This window comes from Cheilinus undulatus, linkage group 22 (assembly GCF_018320785.1).
Source record: "Cheilinus undulatus linkage group 22, ASM1832078v1, whole genome shotgun sequence".
Taxonomy (NCBI): domain Eukaryota; kingdom Metazoa; phylum Chordata; class Actinopteri; order Labriformes; family Labridae; genus Cheilinus; species Cheilinus undulatus.
Window position 1 is genome coordinate 26147669 of NC_054886.1, and position 22288 is coordinate 26169956.

Below are 22288 nucleotides of genomic sequence, written 5' to 3' on the forward strand. Positions count from 1 at the left end.
ATTTTAGTCATAGTTTTAGTCGCTGAAATTGATACTGCACTGTACTGGACATAAATGGTCACAGCAAAATAGATCAGCAACATATTAGCACAGACAACAAGACGGGAAATGCAGCTTTCAAAAAATCAAATGAAACCCCCCCTACAGCCATTTCTGCTCAGAGCAAAGCCTCTTACTTGACATAGGAGGGTCCAAAGTCCAACTAGATCGAAGTGTAGTGTAACCCAGTGAATTAATTTAAATGTATACAGATTGTGCCATCCTGCCTGCCTGCAGGAGTGACCTTGTGCCGCCATAACAAACTGGTTATTTTATTTTTTCCCCAAATTAATTTACTAATTTCCTTAAACTGTTTATTTTGTTTACAAACCGTTCATACCACACCCCAAATCCGCAACTCATTATCCAATTCGAGCTCATCCCATAACACATAAATATCCGGTGCACAAGGTCACTTCCTCTTTGGCAATCTCCTCACCTGGGGTCACGCAGGCAGCACGGCTGGTTGGCAGCAGAAATTACACACTACCTTCACTAAACGGTCGATCCTAACATTATAGAGACTCAGCGGTGAGTGTTGTTTCTTTTGTTATTCTCATAATATGTCCTAAGTTGATTTAAAACTCCCGCTAGTGCCTTTGTTCCTCCGCGGGACTTGCGGAGATTTATATGCCAAACCTCATTAAGAAAACAGCTAATTTAAGCTGCGTGCAGCTGCACGCCGTTTTGTCTTTGACTTATTTGTATGTATATTTGTTAAAATTATTTGATATGTTAAAGTAAATCGGCTTTGCCGAAATGTTAGGTACATTCCATTGAAAATGAGAACTTTATTTTTTTAAGTGAAATGCTTAATGAGATTAATTAATTTTTATATTAGATAAATTGTGTTCTCGTAGTGAGAATTGGATGTGAAGCGCGGATTTTGTGATGAAAGAGTTTGAATTAACGAAGAGTAGTACAACATATGTTTGATAAAGAATAGTAATTGTTTGTATTTTACTGACCCCTTTTTAGGTCAGGTTTTTTTTGTTACCCCTTCCTTTCCCTGGATTGGATCCGTCGTAAGACTGGCGAGCTACCCAAGGAACTCTGAACTCCCCACACCTCCCCCCCTTTCCCAAAGAAGACTACCACGGTTAGGGTAGGAACAAGGACTCTGGGACATGAGGACCTGAACTGATTTAAGGTCGATTAAAGAAAGGGCAGAACTTTAATTTTTTGGCATTTTTTTAAAAAGGCCTCCCTTTGTTATTATTGATGGATTGTTTGAAGTTGTTTGTGTTTATTATTTGGAAAAAATATTATTTGTCAATACACTTACTTTAAACTTAACTTCTGTATTTGTTGTATTATTCACACACCCTGGGCTTCCTTTGAGACGAACCTAAGTTTTCTGAATTACCTAATTTTCCACTATTTATTATTTCAATTTTTTCCAATTAATATAATTTTCGTTTATCTAGGTTAACATATTCAAAATGTTACAGTAGGCATAGAGCATTGATGACTCTTCCATAGGTTTGAAGGTACCCTTCTGGCAGAGTAATAATAAATGCCTGCAGGATTCAACCCTCTGACAAGAACAAGGCTCTCTCATCTTTCTGAGGGCAGCAGATGAGTTTTGTCAATGTCCTTTTTTGGGAGGTTATCTGTAGCTCTACTATACAGACACGTTCCTTGATGTCGCAGAAAGTATCGAGGGAAGAAAACTCTCCAGCTGAAGCTGGGACAACACCCACAAAGCAACACAAGATGGTAGTTTGGGGCTTTTATTCCCTGTGCCTCATCTGTCTCCTGCAATCAGAGAGGAGAAAATGTCCTTTTCCCACCTTGGTGTGAAGTGCTGCAAGGGCTCCTGGGAAGATCAGTCCCTTGGCTGTTATGGTTTCAGATCTCTGTTTCCCACATGGCTGATCCCAACAGTATCAATGTGCTGTCTTTGCAATATTAAAACTGAACAAAACACATTAAATCCTTTTTCCCTCTTTGTCGGGATGGGGGCTGACCTTTTCTAGAACGGAAAGCCAAGAAAATTGCTGTGAAGGTGAAGGTGAGCTCTGGAGTGGATCCAAATCTCCCTTCAGTGAGCGACGCTCTGCTGAAGCAGGTGAGTAAGAGCAGAGAAAGAAAAGGATCAGTACGAAAGAGAAGTGAACTAGAGTGTTAAACGTTTGTATATCTGTGTTCAGTTTCAGGCTCAGCTGGAGGAGATGGGTTTGTCTAATTTCAAGATCAGGTGGAGAGTTCAGAAGAACGGACAAATATTCCATCATGAAGAAGAAGAAGAAAACAAAAAAAATTGTAAACAACCCTTCCTCTGACTATCAAGAGCAATGATGCAGTAGCTTGCATGTGTTTTTCAGTTTAGTACTTTGATTTAACTGTAAAAGAAGAGACTGAGAGAAAGCTGAGCTGTAGGGATGTGCAGGTGAGGCTGTTTACTCCATGTACTGTAAAAATTAGAGTATATGATGCACTTTCAACTCCTTTTTTTATTTAAAAATGTGTGTGCAACATATTTACTAATGGGACCTGTTTATCTTTTTTAAAAGCATTTTCTTGTGGGACATTTTTACCTTAGACCGACTAAACCTGTCTGTGACACTGTATCGCCTTGCTTTCCCAAGGATAATGACACTATTATTGCTAACTTCAAAAATACCTAAAGATCCCTTTAAAACTCTTTTCAGACCGGTTGTGTAGTGACCACATAACAACTGTGCCATGGTTTCATTTTCATTTCAGTATGTATGGTAGCAGGTCACAGGCCTCACAGGCCTGATACATGCATGCATGCAAGAATCAAAAGCATAGAAGGATAGCCTATTTATATATATATATGCAGTATGTTTAGATATATGAAGTGTGTTTGGGTTGTGTTTCTTAATGACCTTGACGAAGGTTACTAGCCAAAACAAGTTTGTTTAATAAAGCTGTTACCTAAACTACAAATGGTTCGGTGGTTTTCTATTTCCACCCTGGCAAAATATATCACAGGGATGATTAACACCGTTCACACTGTGGAATGATGAACCTACAGAAGAGGAGAAGTGCTTGGGGTGAAGGAAAAAGAAAACTTCATAATTAGGTTGAAATGTCAAGAATAAAGCTGAGAATAAAGTCCAAATTTTGATAATAAAGTTATAACATGGTTTCAAGATTAATGTTGAAATGTCAAGATAAAGGTCAAAGTGAGAAAAAGTTAAAACATGGTTTAAGAGTCCCTCAATGTTTTTCCTCTAATCTCAAAAATTTCTTTGAAATTTATTTTGAAATTAATTAAAACTATTTTGAAATCAAGCCTTTTTTTTTACGTTTAGACTTTTTTTTTTTTTTTTTGACATTTCCACTTTTTTCTTGTCATTTTGACTTCATTTTCCCTTTAGCTTTTTTCCTAATCCTCTTCTATATGAACCAGAGAGACTTCCCTTTCATTTTTTCATAAATGAAACTTGAAAGTAAAGTCTCATCTTGTTCTGAAGTTAATGATTTATTACACAATCAAACAGGATAAAGAACATTCCTTTAGTGTGACTGAGCTAACCTACCCTATCATTTCTGTGTAAACAGGCATGAAAATCTAAGGGAATCCTGTCTGTCAGGCACAAAGCACTCAAAATACAACTGAAACAAAAAAACAGATTTTGTAATATGCAGGATCACTGTGGAGGCATGATCCAGTACCACAATGAGTTATACATCAGATGTAGGCATGAAAACGATGCCAAAGGTGTGGCCAACATCTGCTTATAAAAACATCTTCTGGTTTTCAAGTCATTTTCACTCCTGACTCGGACTCAAACAGGTAAGACTTGTATGAAGACTTCTCATTCATTTTCTCTTGTTTTGTGTATTTGATGAATTTTATCAAGCTATTTTAACTAAACCTTTTCATGCTGTTTTACAGTTGCTGAAAATATTTCTTACTGACCACATTAGGTATGTATATTCTTTTTTGAAAATACACAATATTTGTGCATGTATTTCTGTTTTAGTACACAGATTTTCATGATATTGAACTTATTTTAAAAACTGGAGGTTAGCACTGCAAAACCATGTGTGATATAGATGAACAAGTTGTGAAATTCATTAGAGATGCACTGATTGTGAAGATCTGGTTATTCTGATACAATGTTAGACTCCCACTGTGCCAAGATTTCTTCACATATATTACTATGAAAACAGAACAGAGTTTGTCCAACGGGTATAACAAAGAACAAAACAAAAGATTCAAATGCAAGACTTGGGAAATGTTCATAGTCCAAGCGGGGTCGGTACAGAATAGTCCAAAAGCACAGTCCTCAGAATCCAAAACTGCAGGAAAGACTCAGGCAAACACAAGGATGAGCAGGAGGTGGCAAATCTGAAAAGAGACACAGGCTACATAAATTAAGACAAGAAACACGAGGATGGACTAAGGTAGACTTAATATACTTTAATTAACCTGCAGACATGACGACAGGTGACTTTTTTGGCCTAATAAAAACAATCATACAAACTCAGTTATACTAGATGGCAGCCTTAAATTGGCTAGACACATTAAATGATTGTTGGTTATTAATATCTGATCATGCTATTTTATTATAAGACAGTCTGGCTGCAGACCACAGCCCTCAGCTCTCTCTTGTAGACCATTGCTGTCAGACACCACCACTGTCAGGATGAAAAAACATGCTAAACTTCCAAATTAAATTGGATTAAACTTATGGTTAGGGTAAGGTTTAGGACACCAACAATTAAAACCCTGACCTGCAAAACTCAATTAAAAAATATTTAATATAATGGAGCAAATAATCTGCTTATAGATAAAGGCTTGTTCCCCGGCTTTATTGTACTAGTTGTGTTGACTGTGGTGTTGGAGTGTACACTGAACTAAATCAGTAACACTGGGTCTGTTTTGTTCACCTCCTCAGGTCAATTGAGGAAACTTTTATCAACACGCCGAAATCTAAACTTCCAATCATGGAGAGTAGTTCAACAGAAACTTCATCAGCTTACAGCAGTGATGAAACCTCTATGATCGATGAAGAGTTTACACTGGAAGAACCGACCCATATGGTCCTGCACCTTACTGGAAATGTCACACAGTATGTTCAACAAAACCCAAAGTCTACCAACACGCAACTCTTCTCATTTTTGGCGCTGATGAACGCCTGTGTTCCTGAGGCCTTCCTCTTAATGTCCGAGTGTCAAAAAGTTCTTGGACCTCCAGATCCCATTCATGGTGGCCCCCCCTTTGAAACAAGAATGGAGCCTTTCACAGTCCTCATTGACACATCGAGTTCAAGCCCCGGACATGTTTGTGTTCACCCTGTGCTAGCAAATGTAGCTTTACAACAATTAGCTAACCTGGGAATTACAAGGAGTGCCATGGTGAAGAAATTGATGTTTTTACTCTGTGGAAATAAGGCCCAACCAGATACAGTAAAGTTCGTCAAAGATTTACTGACAAAGAGGGAAATGGGAGAAAATGGAAGAGAGAAGTTCTCACACTTGGTCCAAGATATATGTGAGCTGGAGAATCCTAACAAAGTTATCTCAGTCTTGGAAATGGCATCACGTAAAATGAGACACAACCACATCTTCCCCCAAACCCTCGCCCGCTTCTATTACATAAATAGGGACATTCAAGACTACGAAAAAGCTAAAGAATGGGCAAAGACTGCCATCAGAAGAGCCCCAAACAACTCGTACGTGGCTGACACTCTTGGGCAGATTTACAAGAACCGTTTACTGAGGAACGCCTGGCAAACCCAAGTGGTCTTAAGTTTGTGCCAATACGCCTTTAAAGCATTCAAAGACGTGGAAGTGAAGGCTGACAGAGAAGAGGGGCCAGAAATTGAGGAAGAAGGGACTGTAAACATGTCAAACTCCTTCAACAACAGAGGCCTTTTTGGTTTCATGCAAGTAGCAAAGATAACCTTTGAGAAACTCGAAAGGCTGAACTGTCCTCTACCGAAACACATCAGAAATTTAGAAAAGGAAGTTGAAGACAAGTTTGACTTTTTTGAATGGTACCTTACCTACTCCCAGCCAAGCAAGACAACCGTAGAGCCAGACTACTTCTGGAAAGATGTTGCTCTCTGTTACGAACACTATACTGGAAAAAGGGCAGCAGACTCTACCAGCTTTCCAGGCCTGACAGAGCGCTTGAGTCGTGGACTTTTCACGTCAAAGGGTAGGCGTGCTGGATTTTTAGAGACAGAAGAAGCTGTGCCTGATTTAGAGGCGATCTGTGATGATCTGAAGGCCTTCTACGAGGCAAATGTTGGTGATGTCCAAGCAGCTGAGAGATACATTCTCTCCCATATCATCTTGAGCAACAAGGCACAAAACTCTCCAAATCTCACTCCTGTGAGAGAACTTCAGACGATCCTGTTCAGATTCTTGGGCACTGAGGTCGGGCGTAGAAGCCCAGAATTTTACCTTTTAGTTCTGCTGTTGTTTTGGCCTGAAGAGAATCCTCAGGAGGAAGAGGAAGAAGCGGAACAACCAGCAGCAGAAGACAACAACCAAACCCAGGAGGATGAGGACCAGCTTTCCTTTGAGCCCGACCTACCACAGTGTGTCACGTTCATGAAGAAAGGGTTTGAAACAGCTGGTTATGCCAAGTACCTTCAAGGCCGCTACCTTTTGCCTCTCTTCTTTCTGGGAAAGGGCTCTGGACTGAGCAAGTGGATTCACAAATCAACACTGGATGCTATTGTGGAGAGAAAAGTGGATGCCGATCTAGTCCACAGCCTTGATAATAGCAGTAAGGCGAAATGTAAGAGGATCATTGACTTGTGGAGCAACGGGGAAGTGTGGCAAATCTCAGAGATCCAAGATATCCTTCTTCCAGTTGGGATTGAGCCCACAATCCCACATGGGGAAGGAGAACAGGAAATTTTTGTCCATGCTAGAGGGAGGAAAATCCCTGCCACAGCAGAGTTTAAACCTGATGCTCCAGCACATCAGCATTACTACCTTGGATTCACCATTAAGGGTCCTGTTGTCTTTGGAGTGGACTGTCCAGATGTGTCGAGACAATGATAGATGATGAACATTTAAGAGGCCTGCTGCTCCGGCATTTTAAAAGCTTTGTCTCAATGTAGCGGGTGTGCACTTTCTTTAGCAAATTGTTGCATTCTGTTTTTACTTATTTCACACAGTGCACCAACTTTTTTGGAATTGGGGTTGAACATAAAACATGCACTTCTTAGATGAGCACATTTTAACTTTTAAAGGTTAAGTAGCTGCCATTGAACAAATACTGTTTCTCTCTAGGTATTACTTACACTTTCTTAAGTATTTAGTTGACTCTGTCATTGTGGGTTCTATTAACTAAGTGGGTTTTACAGTGTGAACAATTTTAAACAATGGTAGAGTGTTACCAAGCTATATCTGATCAAAATAACTCAAAATAAGTCTGTAAACTTGTGTATTTCTGTTTTGCTGACTCTTGTAAACTGTGTATGCAGGCTCACCCTAGTTTGGCTTGGGGCAGGGAGAGTGCAGGCTGGTGGTGTTTCAGATTGATGAGGGGGAACCAGCTTTAGTTTGAGTGTGTCCATAAACACACATCAGCATTTGGTGGAACAGCTGGGATGTGGCAGGGGTGACACTTGGGTATTTTGTGTATTCTGTCATGAATTGATATTTTGAAGAAGTGTGAAAATAAATGCCACCAGAAAGAATGTGTGTTCATCTTGTCTTCATTTCTCTTTTCATCATAAATGTATAGAAATGCAATTTATGACTGACAGATGATCATAATAATGGTGACAACTTTGACCTAAAAACCAAGCAATTATTTAATAAGTCTTTTTTATAGCACCAATCAATAGTAAGTGTTATCTATCAAACTTTTTGAAAAAAGATATATTCAGGGGCTTTTAGTGCCTTCATTTAGATAGGAGGACAGAGAATAGCGTTAGACACAGGGATGAGAGAATGGGGAGGTACATGCGAGAAAAGAGCTGCAGGCCAGATTTGAGTCTGGGTACATGGGGCGCGACCTAACCACTAGGCCATCTGCACCCCTAGACTGTAGTCTTGTTTACTAAGACAGCTCTAAAAATCTTACAGTGGTGAGGCAAAACCGCCATTAACAGTCATAAACCTCAAGCAGAACCACATTCAGGCTGACCAGCCATCTATTTGAGGTTGAGAGTAAACAGAGCACCAGCAAGGACATAAGGAATGAATGAGACAGATTTGTACAATCAGGCCTGTCCACAGATTTCACTGAGCCCCTGACAAATCCAGAGAACTGACCCTCCTCAGTTGTGATTTATTGATGATATCAATGCATGTGTGTTGGATCAGTAGCATTGGTGCTATATATCCTGGCTGACAGTTACTTCATGTCAAACTATTATTGGGTTCTGATGTTGAAAATATTTATTTGTGACATGTCTGTGTAGGTTCTCAGTCATCCAGGTCATGGTTGTCCAATGCTGATCAAGTGGCAACTGGACTGATTCCAAATTCTTGAAGACGCTTCACCTCTTCTCAAAAAAGCTTATTTAGTTCTTTATTTGTGACACTTTTTAACACCTTTTCACTACTTTTTCCGTCCCATTCTTGCCACTCTTTTGTCACTTTCAACCAGTGTGCCCACCTTTAACACATTGTTGCTGCCTGTCTCTAAATTAGTTACTTTTAATTTATTTTTGAAACTTTTGCCCTATTTTGACACTTTTTTGCCACTTTAAACACATTTTTGTTGCTTTTTGACATTTTTGCCCTTAAACCTATTGTTGACACTTTTTTTTTACACTTTTTGTCTGTTTTGCCAATTTTTGCTGCTTTTTGCCCATTTCTCGTTTGCCTTTTACATTTTTGCCACTTTAACCCCTTTTTGCCCCCCCCCCCAGCTCATTTGTCAGTGTTTGCCCAACTTTGCCCCTTGTAACGTATTTTTTGCCCTTATGAACAACTTTTATCCTTTTGTTCCTTAGCTAGGAGTTTGCTCGTTTAACTGTGGGGTTTTCAAGCTTTATGTTGAGATGTAGGAAAACATAGATTTACATGCATGAAGGCTCGAACTAATACTAAATTCAGTTGTTATATGTTTTCAGAAAATAGTTGTATCAAAATATGAGAAACACAATCATACGTTAGAAACGAACGAAAATTGATTTTAATCCATATTATGTATTTTTTCCAATTAACTCAACATCTACTGCATTTTTCAATGTAAAGTAGGTTGCATGTCAGATTTCACAGCCGAGTAATAATCTTTCCCACAAATATTTCGCTGTTAATTCGAGTGAGTTTTATTTTACTTGAACTTTTATGGTCGGTAAAACGTGTTTTCTCATTTCCCGGACACTGCCGAAAGCACAAAAGCATAATTTTCGAGGAGACCCTGAAGGCGTCATATTCCCCGCATCAACCTGCTCCAGTATCAGTTAGCCGTCCGTTTGTCCGTCGCACAGGTGTGTGTCAACTCCCCCTTTTGTGTCAAATACCGAAACCTCCAGACGAAAAACTAAACAGGTAGTGACTGGGATATTGCCCCTGGACAATTTTTTGGCATTGTAAAGGAAAAGAAAAGGCTGAGCTAACGGTCCTAGCGTCAACATGTTAGCCGCTGTAGCAGACAGGTGCATTTGAGACGTTAACGGTTGGCCTCGTCTCATGGGATATAAACTGTATTTACAGCTTCGGAAATCAGGGTTCATCTTCACACGAAGGTACCTGGAATAAAAAGGTAAGCGGCGTTTACAACCTGTCTTTCTCGCTATCATTTCCTGCTGATCTCATCACTGTTAGAGGAAGGATATAATTGCTAACAGGAAGGCAAAGTTAGCTAGATGCCGGTGTTATGGTTGAAACAGCGACCGTGTTAACTGGCGGCTTTGAGCCGTTTTCGTGTGTGGGTGTCGCAGACTGAAAGTGTCCTAATGAAAACCTGTGTGTCTTTTATAACACAAAAATAAGTCAGAATTAATTATCAGATGGACCATTATAATAAAACACTACAAAAACAGTATTTGTTTGGACCTATTCCGTCTTCAACATACGTGGTAACTACGGCAACTATAGACGTGTTCCGCTGAAAGTCACCAGTTAACACGATCACTCTTTCAACCATAACACTAGTTGTCGATTTGACAAACTGCCGGTTAAGAAATTGAGAAAACATTCCAGTTATGGAATAACCGGTGTCAAAGCAGCTTTACAGATACAAAATATACTGGTTTGGATTGGAAACAGTCGCTGACTAACTGGGACAGCACCTTTTATCCCATATAAATAACAGAGCAGGTTGTCAGGTTATCAGGAGGTCATGGCCTTTTAAACAGACACTGATTTCCACAAGCTTAACTGAGTGAGCAGCTGAACAACTGACCTTATTTTGGAGGTTGTCAAAAGAGCTAGAGAAGTTAACTTAATGATTTACTTTTATTTTGTCTGTTTATCTTTTTCCATTAGAGAAAAACATTGAATCATGGAAACAAAAGAAAAGTTTTAAGTCTGTCAGAATAAAACCACCAAGCAAAATAAGTGCATCATTGAATGGTTTTATTGTGATTAATAAATCAGATTTTTTTTTTCTTTAAGTGTCAGAAGTCTGCTGTCTACAAAGAGACGAGTTCTACACCAGGAAGACTGCAGTCTCCTCTCCCTCTCCGGTTTTTACCTGCCTACATCTTCCCCTTGTCTATTCTCACTTTTCACCCTTCTGTCCGCCTTTGTCCATCCTCATCCTCTGTGGGCTCATAGCCTGGATACTGACATGGCTTCGGCTCAGTCAGATCAGTCCAGGGTCTTGCAGGAGGAGCTCACCTGCCCGGTCTGCCTGGACTTGTACCGTGACCCTTATCTGCTTCCATGTGGCCACAATTTCTGTAAGACCTGCCTGGACCGTTTAAAGCGACAGTCAGAGCGGGGTCGCCTCCGCTGCCCAGAGTGCCGCGACAGCCACAGGAGTGGCATCAACTTTCAGAAAAATTTCAAACTAGCCAACATTGCTGATGATTACCGCCACCGGCGCAGAACTACCACTGCAGCCGCCGCAGCGTTGAAATCCAAAGAACTGCTCTTGTCTTCTGTGGCGGCGCAGCAAGCCAGAAGTATTTCTTCTGTTCCCTGTGACTACTGCCCCTCAGTGGCTGCTGAGGCCCCAGGCCCCAGCACTGCTGGAGACGGGCCCTCTGATGCTTCTGTTTCTCAGGAAGCGGGTGATAACCTGGAAGTAGCTGCTTCAACGTCTACGTATGCAGTCAAGACCTGCCTGAAGTGTGAGGTGTCCATGTGTCAGGAGCATGTGAAGCCACATCTGGAACTGCCGGCGTTCAGAGAGCATCCGCTGACTGAACCGATGAGCGACTTCTGGAAGAGGAAGTGCCCCGATCATGATGAGATATACAGGTAAGAGGCAGGTGTGCTCAAGTATTTAAACATTGCGAAAAGGCAGTTGTGGGATTCAGTTTCTGCCATTGTCGTCACCTGTCTCACTTTAGGTATTACTGCATGGACGACAAGGTCTGTGTGTGCAACGCCTGCACCATTGAAGGAGGTCACCTAGGACACACCATCAAGACTCTGAAGAACACCATGAAAGATCTGAAGGTACACCCTGCTCATATCATTGATAGTCTAATTTTTATAAAGAAAAATCTCTGATGTTTTAAAGTCCCTGTAAAGTAAAATCCAAACTTTGTATCAGCCAGCTAAATGCTGTTTTTATACAGTGTGAGGTGATTTCCCAAATCTATCAGCCTCAGTGACCTATGGGTCATTACAAGTATAATAACAGAGAGATTTGTGCCAGAAAACAGTAAATTTGATCAGAAGCTTTTTTCTTTTTTCTTTTTTTTTGTTCAAATTTGAGAGGATCATGTTTCTTGTGAGTGAGCGTGGCTACAGCTCATACAGTGACACACCCACACCACCCTAGAGCAGATTTTATTGCCTCATTTTACTTGATTTTGACACTTTAATTTATAAAATTAGAGATTTTTTTTCTGCCTGGTGGTTCATAATACAGTGGCCTGTCATACAGCAAACCTAAAGTAAAAAATTTTTTTTTATCACTTTACAGGGACTTTAATAGTTTTGTAATGGCTCAGATCAATAGTACGTAACCTTTTCAGCCCGCGACCCCAAAAATAAAGGTGCCAGAGATCAGGGACCCCTGCTGTACCTGAGGGTGGTCGATCACAGCCATGCACATTCAAGAATAGTCGTATGTAGACAAGGCTGCCCATGAGGAGGGATAAATGGGAGAGCTTTCTGGGGCCCAGCCAAACTCGGGGCTAACAAAATCATGGTCCATTGTAAAGTTACTCTGTGGTATCCACATTTTATATTCAACCTGAATAATTACCACTCTTATCAAAGAAACAAATATCCTTTTATTCATTTGTGTAGTAAGGAGTCCTCTTAAAAATATAAATCCTTTTCTTTAAAACAGGATTAAAATCTGTTAGTTATGGCCAAAAAAGGTGGATAAGGTGGTGAAATTGGATTTCAAAAGTAGCAGAAATGGGTGAGAAGTGTAGAAAAATTTAAAAAGTGGCAAAAATAATCACAAATGCCAAAAATCAGTTAAATTGGCAAAAACGGTTATACAAAGTGTTAAAAGGGGATAAGTAAAAGTGGCTGAAATGGCTTTAAAGTGGCAAAAATAGGTGGAAATTTGGTGAAATAGGATGAAAAATTGATATCAACTGGCAAAAAAGGGTTAACTGAGGCAGGAATTGGCTGAAATGGGATAAATTGGCAAAAACAGGCATATCAGAAAGTGAAATGTAATTAAAATGGGCATAAAAAATGGTAAAGAGGGGTTAATACTGGCAATAATGGGTCAACAGAGCCAACAACAGCCGGAAAGTGGCAAAAACATGCAGAAAAAAGTAGTGGAAAGGGTATAAAATGGACAAAAATAGGTTTTAAGTGGCAAAAATGTGCTAAAATTGGGGGGGGGGGGGTGAAAACGGGTTAAAATTTGGCAAAATTGGTGTAACGTGACAACAGTGTTATTTGAAAAATATTTGAAGTTTTTTCAAGGCATCTGGAGACCCCTTTCAGTGTTTCGCAACCCCCAATGGGGTCCCAACCCCAAAGTTGAGAACCACTGGCTCAGAGAACCACATTAAGGCTCCTGTGAGGCTGTTTTAACTGGTTATGAAATAGGATAATAATAATAATAATATCTTGAATTTATATAGCGCCTTTCAAGAAACCCAAGGACGCTTTACAGGAACACATATACATGGACAAACTATGTGAGAGGTAGGATGCTTGTAAGGGGTGGTTTTGTGAAGACTGTAGGCTGTGGTGAACAGGTGGTGCTTGAGACGTTTTTTGAAAATGTCCAAAGATGGAGCGCTACGAATGTCTTTATGGAGAGTGTTCCAGAGGGTGGGAGCTGCAGCACTGATGGCTCTGTCTCCATAGGTTCGGAGTTTGGTTTTGGGCATGAAAGTAGGCCGGTGTCTGAAGATCGAAGGTTGCGAGATGGTGTGTATGGATGGAGGAGATCAGAAAGGTACTGGGGAGCCAGAACATGGAGAGATTTGTATGTGAGGAGGAGGACTTTGTAGTTGATACGGGACTTGATAGGGAGCCAGTGGAGGTGGATGAGGGTCGGAGTGATGTGTTGCCAGGGTCTAGTGCGGGTGAGAACTCTAGCTGCAGAGGATAAACTCTTTGAAGAGTCTTTGAGCCACAAAATCAAACCAGAACTTCAGTATTATAATTGAATACTTCTTTTTTCATTTAAAGGCAGAATCCTCTGCTGTGGGGTAGGTGTCAAACATTAACATTAACACCATTCCCTTTACATTGTTACAGTATTCAGAAAACAACAACACACAACATCACTTAGCCATTTGCAAACATTTGTGATACTAAATGGGTCGTTCTGAAGAACTCAGTGATTTAAAGTGTGGTACTGTGATGGATGCCACCTTTGCAATAAGACGGTTAACGAAATTTCATCCATGCTGGATAATCCACAATCAGCTGATATTATTAGAAAGTGGAAGCGTTTAGGAATAACAGCATCTCAGCCACAAAGTGGAACACCATGTAAAATCACAGAGCGGGGTCAATGACTGCTTAGGTACATGGGGGGGTAAAGGTCGCCAATGCCCTGCTGCTCCGCCCATAACTGAAGAGTTCTAAACTTCCACTAAGCACAAAAACTGTGCACAAGGAGCGTCATAGAATGGGTTTCTATGGCCAAGCAGCTGCACGCAAGCTTCACATCACCAAGTCCAGTGCCAAGCATGGGATGGACATACTGACACTGGACTGTGGAGCAGTGGAAACATGAGGAACCTTGCTTCTCTGTTTGGCAGTCAGATGGACAAGTCTGGGTTTGGTGGATGCTGGGAGAACGTTACCAGCCTGACTGCATTGTGCCAGATGTGAAGTTTGGTGGAGGAGAGATAATGGTATGGGTCTAGTCTCTTTATCTCTCATACCAATACATTTTGGACAATGCTTTGCTTCCAACTGTGTGGCAGCAGTTTGGGGAAGGCCCTTTTCTATTCAAACATGACTGTGCCCTAGAGCACAAATAAAGGACTATAAAGACATGGTTTGATGAGTCCAGTGTGGAAGAACGTGACCCCCTGTGCACAGAGCCATGACCTAAACCACATCAAGCTCCTTTGGGATGAACTGGAACAGAAATTGTGAGCCAGGCCTTCTTTTGCTTAAGATCATGGTCATGCTTAAAATATAGCCACTTCCACTCAGGCTCTTTCCAGAAGAAATGGTGGCCTTAGACTTTACACTGTGAATACAATGAGAAATGACTTAAAATAAACTCTGACATGCATATAACTCAGCATCAGTAAAGTACATAAAGAGGCTTCAATATTACTTTCAGTCAGTTTCATAACCAGTGAAACCTCACAAGAGCTTTAAACAAAAAGTTTTAAACCACTGAGACACAATCATACATCTGCTTTATCTCTGTTTTAACCCCTTCTGATTGTTTGACTCACACAGTCTTGTGATGAGTCTAGAATACTTCTGAATGAACATTTGTTGCTGTGTGTGTGTGTGTGTAAGTGAATGAAAGAGTCACATGATGCACCTCCTGTGCTTTGAATAGATTGTAGAGTTGAGAGGCTTCCAGTGTGCTGCCATGGATTCTCTGTTCAGAGACATGTTAAAGCAACAACATTTCACTTTTACACCTTAAAACAGCAGTTTCAAAGATGATCTGATATAAGAGGACTTTCACCAGGTAGAAAGGCATCTGTCACACAGTCGCCTGCTTTCAGCTGTGTGTACCTCTGGCAGCAGGCGGTGGTTCTCTTTTGAGAAGTGCTTATGGTTTGACAACACTAGTTAGTTAGCCTGTCTCTGCACTGTTTCGTGTAATGACTGAAGAGAACGGTGACGGTGACACTAATGAGAGACTGACTGAGCAAGACGCCAGAGTAAATGTTGGCCAGTGTTGACGAGAGCTTTGAGAAACAGAAGGCTGCAGGTCTGACACCCAGCTGACTGTGTAAATGTTGGAAGCAAGTAGACATTCTGATCCTTGTCTCTGCTAATGGGAGAGCAACAATCTGACAGCTAACTGTACATCCCTGCAGAGAGGGCAGTAACAATACATGTAATACATGTTTTTTGGCTCTGAGACTTGTGGTGGGCGCCATAGTCCACCAAACTTGCTTTAAATTTTACCAGTTATTTTATGGTATCAGATAGAATTGACCAATAACCTGCGTTCACTTTTTGGCCCAACTTTTAATAAGATATACAGAAAGTTGTGGCTGTCATAGACAAACACAACAACAGGCACGGCTTCTATTTTTCAGGTTAAACCAAAATGAAAAACATTGAACATCGTTTTTCCTTTCTGACTGTTGATAAAGTGTAGAAAACCTCCATAATCAAACAATTTTCTAAACATAATTTCTGAAGGAAAATAAGTCATGGTTATGTCAGTTACAACATTTACATCCTTGTGTCAGTTGAGTAGCTCAAATCAAACAAATCTGGAAATAAAGTATTGGTTAAAGGTAGGATAATTGCATAATATTGTTGTTATCTGTGCTATAAAAAATGCAAAAAATGTGCCAAAAATACTTAAAAATCTGACGTGAGGGTGAAATGTTTTGATTGAAAGAGAGGATCCGTCCTTGGTAAAGAAGTAATCGTTCTACGCTGACACACTTATGTCTTTAAATTAGTGCTGTTACTTGATTAAAAAGAAATGATCTAGTTAATCACATCACTACACTGTGATTAATCATGATTAATCAAATTATTTTTTTCATAGTCTAAGTATATTTTTAGGTTTTTACTTTTTTAAAGGCTGTTATTGTCAAGTGTTTTATTAACTATAGAAAGTATTTATACCACTATCGATACACTCTATAGTTTGGTAGAAAAACAAAATAAGGGCAAATATTTAAACTACAAGTGGTCTTAGCTGAGTAGTGCTTGAGTTAAAAAGCTATGATTCAGTCTGTCACGTTTATTGTATATCCCTCGAATATAAACACATATTCACTACTGTATTTGAAGTTTCTCATCAAAAACTAAATTTTCCCATTTTTATGTGACATTTGAACAAATCACAACATAGAATACAGTCGCCTAATTAACTGATGACTTTAACCTCTTCACCCCCGGGCACGTAAACATCCGTGCTGGAGGACTACGGGAGCAAGTTGTGGTCAAACTTAGTCCTATGATTAAGTTGCGTTATTATTTTTTTTTACACGTTAAGGTTTCAAGATTAATCACAAGTGTTAACGCATTAATACTAACAGCCCTACTTTAAATATCTTGTTTTTTAACAGGGCACACTGGATAAGCAGCTGTATAGAGTGGAGAGGAAGTACAGCATGGCTGAGAGAAAGCTGCAGGAGCAGAAGGAGAAGGAGAGGCAGAATAAGGTAAAAATCATCACAGTACAACAGAAGTTCAACGGTCTACATACAGATGAGAAAGTGTGAATGTTTGACTGTTTTTAACATCTTTTGAAACTACGCTAACTATTTTTTTTTATCTTGCATTCATATACACAATATATAGTACATATTTTTTTAGAAAATACAGCATTTATGATGTGAAGTTTTAATTAAAAGCACAATTCAGCTTTTCTGTTGAAGCTGACTAGTTTGAAACTTAACTTAGCACCAATGCAATGGTTCTACTTCGGTTTTGTTGATTTCAGCCCTTTGGAGAGAAAATAATATAGCAAGTTATGTGGCATCAACAGATGTCAGTAACAGATGTTTATCTGATGCCTTATATCAGTTTAAGGTGGGTATCTGGCACGCCTAACTGTGGTGAAAATGAGGGAAAATGTTGGAATTTTGAGAGTTTTACACCAAAATGAATAACAGAAAAAACTATGACATCGGTGGCAGCTGTTGACTAAAATGTCATTTGTTTTCAACATCTGCATCAATATCAGCTGAAAAAATGTCCATCAACATGCCATACAGCTCAGAGAAATCCCATTAGATGTGTTCTTTGTTGAAAAGTCGAAAGACTGCAAACTAGTCAGTTAAGTGAATTCTAAACCTAGAAATTGTCCTTAAAAGCTGGCACTTTTCTCAACAAATGATCACGTAATGAAAAAGTAGTTTGGGATTTATTCTCTTATTGTATATTTTGCAGATCACAGAACAAATGCTTTTTATCCCGAGGACATCATCATTTTTTTTCTCTTTCCCTCCTCTTCCTCATCCAGAAGTTCCTTGACGACTCAGAGCAGGGTCTGAATCGACTCGGAGACCAGCTGAAGGCCAAAGTCGTCGGCTTCGTCTCCCGGCTGCGGGAATGCACTCGCACTCACTGCGACACCAACGGGCCAGCCATTCAGAAAAACATAACGAGAATCTGCCAAGACCAGGCCCGTCTGCAGGAGGTTCGCTGTGGCATCGAGAGCCTCATGCAGGAGAACGACCCTTTCCGCTTCATCGAGGTCTGTTAGCATCTCTGCTGAATTTCAAACAGTACTGACAAACAAAACGACTTTAACAGCTTGTAGATTTCTTGTGACGTGGTTGGTGGGTGAGCTAGTCTGTTTTATGTGTGACAACTTTGATGAAGAAGTTGGTACTTACTTTAATAAACTGAAAGAATGGTTTGGTTTTTGTAACAAATTAAAAATATAACTTCATTATAACAACGGCCATTCATCTCATCCCTGTGTACTGTACTGTGGACTATTTTTATGAAAATCCATTCCTTTCTTTAACATGTTTTCCTTTTTTCAGGCTTACAAGACAACAGGAAAACAGTAAGCACTGCTTTTGTATTTTGTATTCTCATTTAATCAGTAAATCATGTCTGGGAAATGTTTACATAAATAATGATAGTTTTAAGCTACTTTTGCAAATTCCCACAACCCAAGTTAATCTTTGCTATCACTGAGCAACAGTGTTAAACACATTACACCCCCAAAAAAGAAAAAAAAACCCCTCAAAATTCAGACATTTTTATGCAAAATAATTGGTATTTTTACTTTAAAAGGTTCTGGCAAAACAGGACCAGTTTTAATCAGTTTTAATCATTTCATTCTTGAACTATTAATATACATGTACATATTAATAAATTAGTATATCATGAAAAAGTTCGTTTTTTCTGGTAATTAAATTCAAAATATAAAACTTCCATATATTCTTGATCAGTGGTTCCATCCTTATTTTCTTATGGCCCTCTCTACTTGTGTTTAAGAAAAGCTAAGCCCTCTCTGGACTAATTTGGAAAAGGTAGACGTCAGTTTTTATTTATTTTTTTATTTTTTTATTTTTTTTTAAAAATCCCAACATAATAGGCCTACATACACTTGTTCTTGACAAAAGATCTATGTATAAACTATCCATTAACAAAACATTGTATTAGGGTCACTCTAGAAAAAAACAAACTTGAAGTTCTCAAGTGTGAAAAGTCACTGATTTACAAGAATAAAAATCAAAAATTTGGACTTTATAAAGTCAGAAATAAATGTGAACCAAAACTTAGATTTTTGAGATTATAAAATCCAAAAGTCAAAAATCCAAACATTGTTTTAAGTTTGGTTTCTTGTAAATTTTGACTTTCACAATTGTAGATATACAATTCTAAAAACTTGGCTTTTTTTAGTTTCTAATGTCAAAATTGGAGACTTTTTAAACTCGAAATGTTTATTTTTTTCTTCTAAATTTCCAAATTTTTTAACTGCAAACCTGAGATAGTTTTCTTGTAAATATACAACTTTATAATGTAAATTCTTTTCCTAAAAATTTGGACCTTTTTTGCACAAAATTAAGATTCTTGTTATTTTGTATCTTTGAAGTTGGCCCTAATACATTATGTTGTATGACTCATCATTTTTAGAAAATAAATGTACATCTAATTTGACACCAGAGCAGACAGGGTCAGTGATATTTGGTGCCCCTCTGGGGATGCCCGGACCCCAGGTAGGGACCCACGGTTCTGGATTCATCACACAAAAGTAAAACATTTCAAAGGATTTTATGTTTTAAAGTTGAAGATTACGGCTTACAGCTCATAAAAATCAAAATTCCACCTTCTCAAATATGAAAATATCACAAAATACTGATAAGAAAATAGGATATATAATACAGAAATGTCAACCTTCTGGAAAAGTCTGTTCATTTATGCTCTCAGTGCTTGCTCGGGGCTCCTTTTGCATCTATCCAACATGGCATGGAGGAGGTCAGTCTGTGGCACTGCTGTTATGACGCCAAGGTTGCTCTGATTGCAGCTCGTCTGTACTGTTGAGTCTGGTTTCTCCAGTGATTATCTCACGACCCCACTTTGGGAAACACTGATCTAGAATAGAAGTAGTTTAAACTTTATGGATTTAATTACAAGAAAAAATAGCTTTTGTGATATTTTTATTTATTAAGATGCACCTGTATCTTGTCATATAGCTCACAAACAAAACAAGGCCAAGTCTTAACGTGTTCTGTTGTGTTTTCAGGTGTCGTCGGCAGCTGAGAAAAAACATGTTCTACCCAGAGTACGTTGACATGGAGACTGAGGTTCTTGGTGTGATGATGGAAGAAGAAATGAGGAAATTTCTCGGTGAAGAGCTCCCGTGTCACATCGTAGCCGCCATCAGCACCCTGTGTAAGAAGCCTTTATTTATTATATAGACAAAATTTAGATTTATGTAAAGTAAGCACTTAGTGACAGAGTCTCAGCAGTAAAACAAACTTTCTTGCATCCACTCATCAGGTCAACTTTCAGATCTTGAAGAGGAGGAGGTGGAGCAGGAGGAAAACGAGGAGGAGGCCGTGGAGGAGGACGATGACGATGATGATGATGACCTGGATGACAGCAGCGTGGAGGAGATGAGAAGCGAGGGGGAGGAAGAAGACGAGGAGGACGACGAAGATGAAGTTCAGGACCAGAGCGAGCTGGCCGATGATCTTTACAGTCCGGGGGAGGAGGAGGAGGAAGAAGGGGAGGAAGACGACGATGAGGATGAAGACGAGGAGGACGAAGAGGAGCGAGGGGTTTGATGGAGGACTGAACATTTGTTTCTAAAACTATTAAAGCACTTTGGACCTGATCTGCGTGACAGATGTTACTGATGTTGCACCATCTCCTCTTTGAATGTCTCTGTGCAGTTACAGACTCGAGCAGCTAACACGTTTTGCCTCAAACCGTTGAGAAAAGTCAGACTGGACGATGACGTAAACTCAGCTGGACTTTAAACTAACATGCACTGAGAATCTGCCTATGTGAATCTAATGCTTAACCCTTGTCACATACTGCTAAACCTCATTAAGGTGCTTTATATTTGAAGACCTTGCTGTACAGTCATGAATGTGAATGTAAAACGACAGAATGTGGCTGGAAGGACTCAAATACTTCAAACTCAATTTGGCAAAACCTCTGCATGTCTGTGAGGACAGATTTTCTACCACTTTGCTAAATATTTTACATCTTTTATCTGAGGAATTTCCCTAAGTAATATTTACAAATTTGAGCTGATTTTTTGAGGAAATTTGCCTGATTTTTGATACAACAGGTGCTACGCAGAGAGAAGCTTCTAATCTTATCCTCAAAATATTCAACAACATATTTAAAATCCTTGAGTTCCCTGGTTATCACCACCATAGTGAACCTTTTGATAGGATTAATATGTTATAAACTGGCCAATATGAAAGAGAGCCAACTCACATAGTTACAATTTCAGTGAATGAGCCTGTTTATAGACTTTTTTAATGCTAGAGTTCAACATCGCAAGCCAAAGAGTAAGGATGTGTGCGTGCATGGATGATTTAAACAATAGTTTGCTTGGCATGATGCTAGAAAAACAAATGCAATGCATCTGAACCATCGTGACAGACTACCTTTGCTTTTCATAGTTGCGCTTTAAAAGTAGCTAATACATTATTTAAAAGAAATGTTAAATATTCCTATGCACACTTCATACATTATTCTTAAATATCAGTTTCAGGTGATGGGACATTTTGCACTTTACTAGAAAAAGAAAACATGCTATGTTAGAACTGATATATTTGAATGTTAAAGGGTGATTATTTTGATACAAGTGATTTTGAGAGGGGCCAAACTGGAAAAAACTGATAAAAATGATAAATAAATGATAATAAAGCTTGTTGAAATGTACACTGTGGGTTTTCATTTGAAAGACTAGAGGCAAGGAGAATTCTGGTAATTAAACTGTTTTACAATGGGTACTTTTTTAAAACTTCTGAGTAATGGAAGGGATTTGAATAATTAAAACATAAAAGTTAAATTGTGCTGGAATATAAGCACCATTAAGTAGGAGATGTAAAATAAGATATATCAGACTGTAAAACTAGAAAAATGAAGAATTAATGGACTGCTTTAAAGGGGATGCTGCAGTGAAAAAAACATTCACAATCTTAAGACAGCAAGCTCATATTCTTGAAGTCCAGATGCCACACATTTACTGTGTCATTTTTCATTGTTCATACCAGTTGTCAGTAAGTTGCCACCATCTAGGCCAGACAGTGCACTTTTAACAGCTCCTGCTTCTGTATGGAGCAGTTGCCAGCAGCTTGCTTGCAACAAGAATTGCCATCACCAGTTGCCAGTGCCACTTTTTGTGCTTAATAGTGATGGGTCGCTCATGAACGAGTCGGTTCAAAGAGCCTGCTCTTTTAAATGAATTATAAGAGCCGGATCCTGTTTGAGAGCCGTTTATGTTACTATGACTTTTATTCGTATTTTTATATAGATTGTGTGTGTCTGTGTGTTATTTGATTCATTAGTGGGGATGATACTTTATCCTCTATTACAGGTACTCATTCATTAAGGACTTGTGTTGAATGGTGTAACATTAATGTTGTATTTCAGGTGTGTG

At 39.2% G+C, this 22288-nt stretch overlaps 1 protein-coding gene and 1 long non-coding RNA gene across 2 annotated transcripts; both read left to right on the forward strand.

Annotated features, from left to right (window-relative positions):
• Positions 1-319: 319 nt before the first annotated feature.
• On the forward strand, positions 320-2903 carry LOC121504259. Its single transcript, XR_005991445.1, has 3 exons — positions 320-570; positions 1018-2110; positions 2193-2903. It is a non-coding gene; the product is annotated as an uncharacterized LOC121504259 (long non-coding RNA).
• Positions 2904-9378: 6475 nt separating this feature from the next.
• On the forward strand, positions 9379-21547 carry zgc:92594 (uncharacterized protein LOC436996 homolog). Its single transcript, XM_041778765.1, has 8 exons — positions 9379-9700; positions 10555-11364; positions 11457-11565; positions 16770-16865; positions 17669-17902; positions 18198-18220; positions 19910-20058; positions 20167-21547. Exons 2-8 carry the CDS (start codon positions 10730-10732, stop codon positions 20451-20453), a joined length of 1533 nt encoding a protein of 510 aa, XP_041634699.1. The 5' UTR covers positions 9379-9700; positions 10555-10729; the 3' UTR covers positions 20454-21547.
• Positions 21548-22288: the final 741 nt, after the last annotated feature.

Excerpts from the sequence above, each read along its gene's own strand:
- zgc:92594 (XM_041778765.1), top strand. The coding sequence starts at position 10,730 with ATGGCTTCGGCTCAGTCAGATCAGTCCAGGGTCTTGCAGGAGGAGCTC. Across the intron at positions 16,866-17,668 it reads AGAAGGAGAGGCAGAATAAG|AAGTTCCTTGACGACTCAGA; the intron begins GTAAAAATCATC and ends TTCCTCATCCAG. Across the intron at positions 17,903-18,197 it reads ACCCTTTCCGCTTCATCGAG|GCTTACAAGACAACAGGAAA; the intron begins GTCTGTTAGCAT and ends TCCTTTTTTCAG.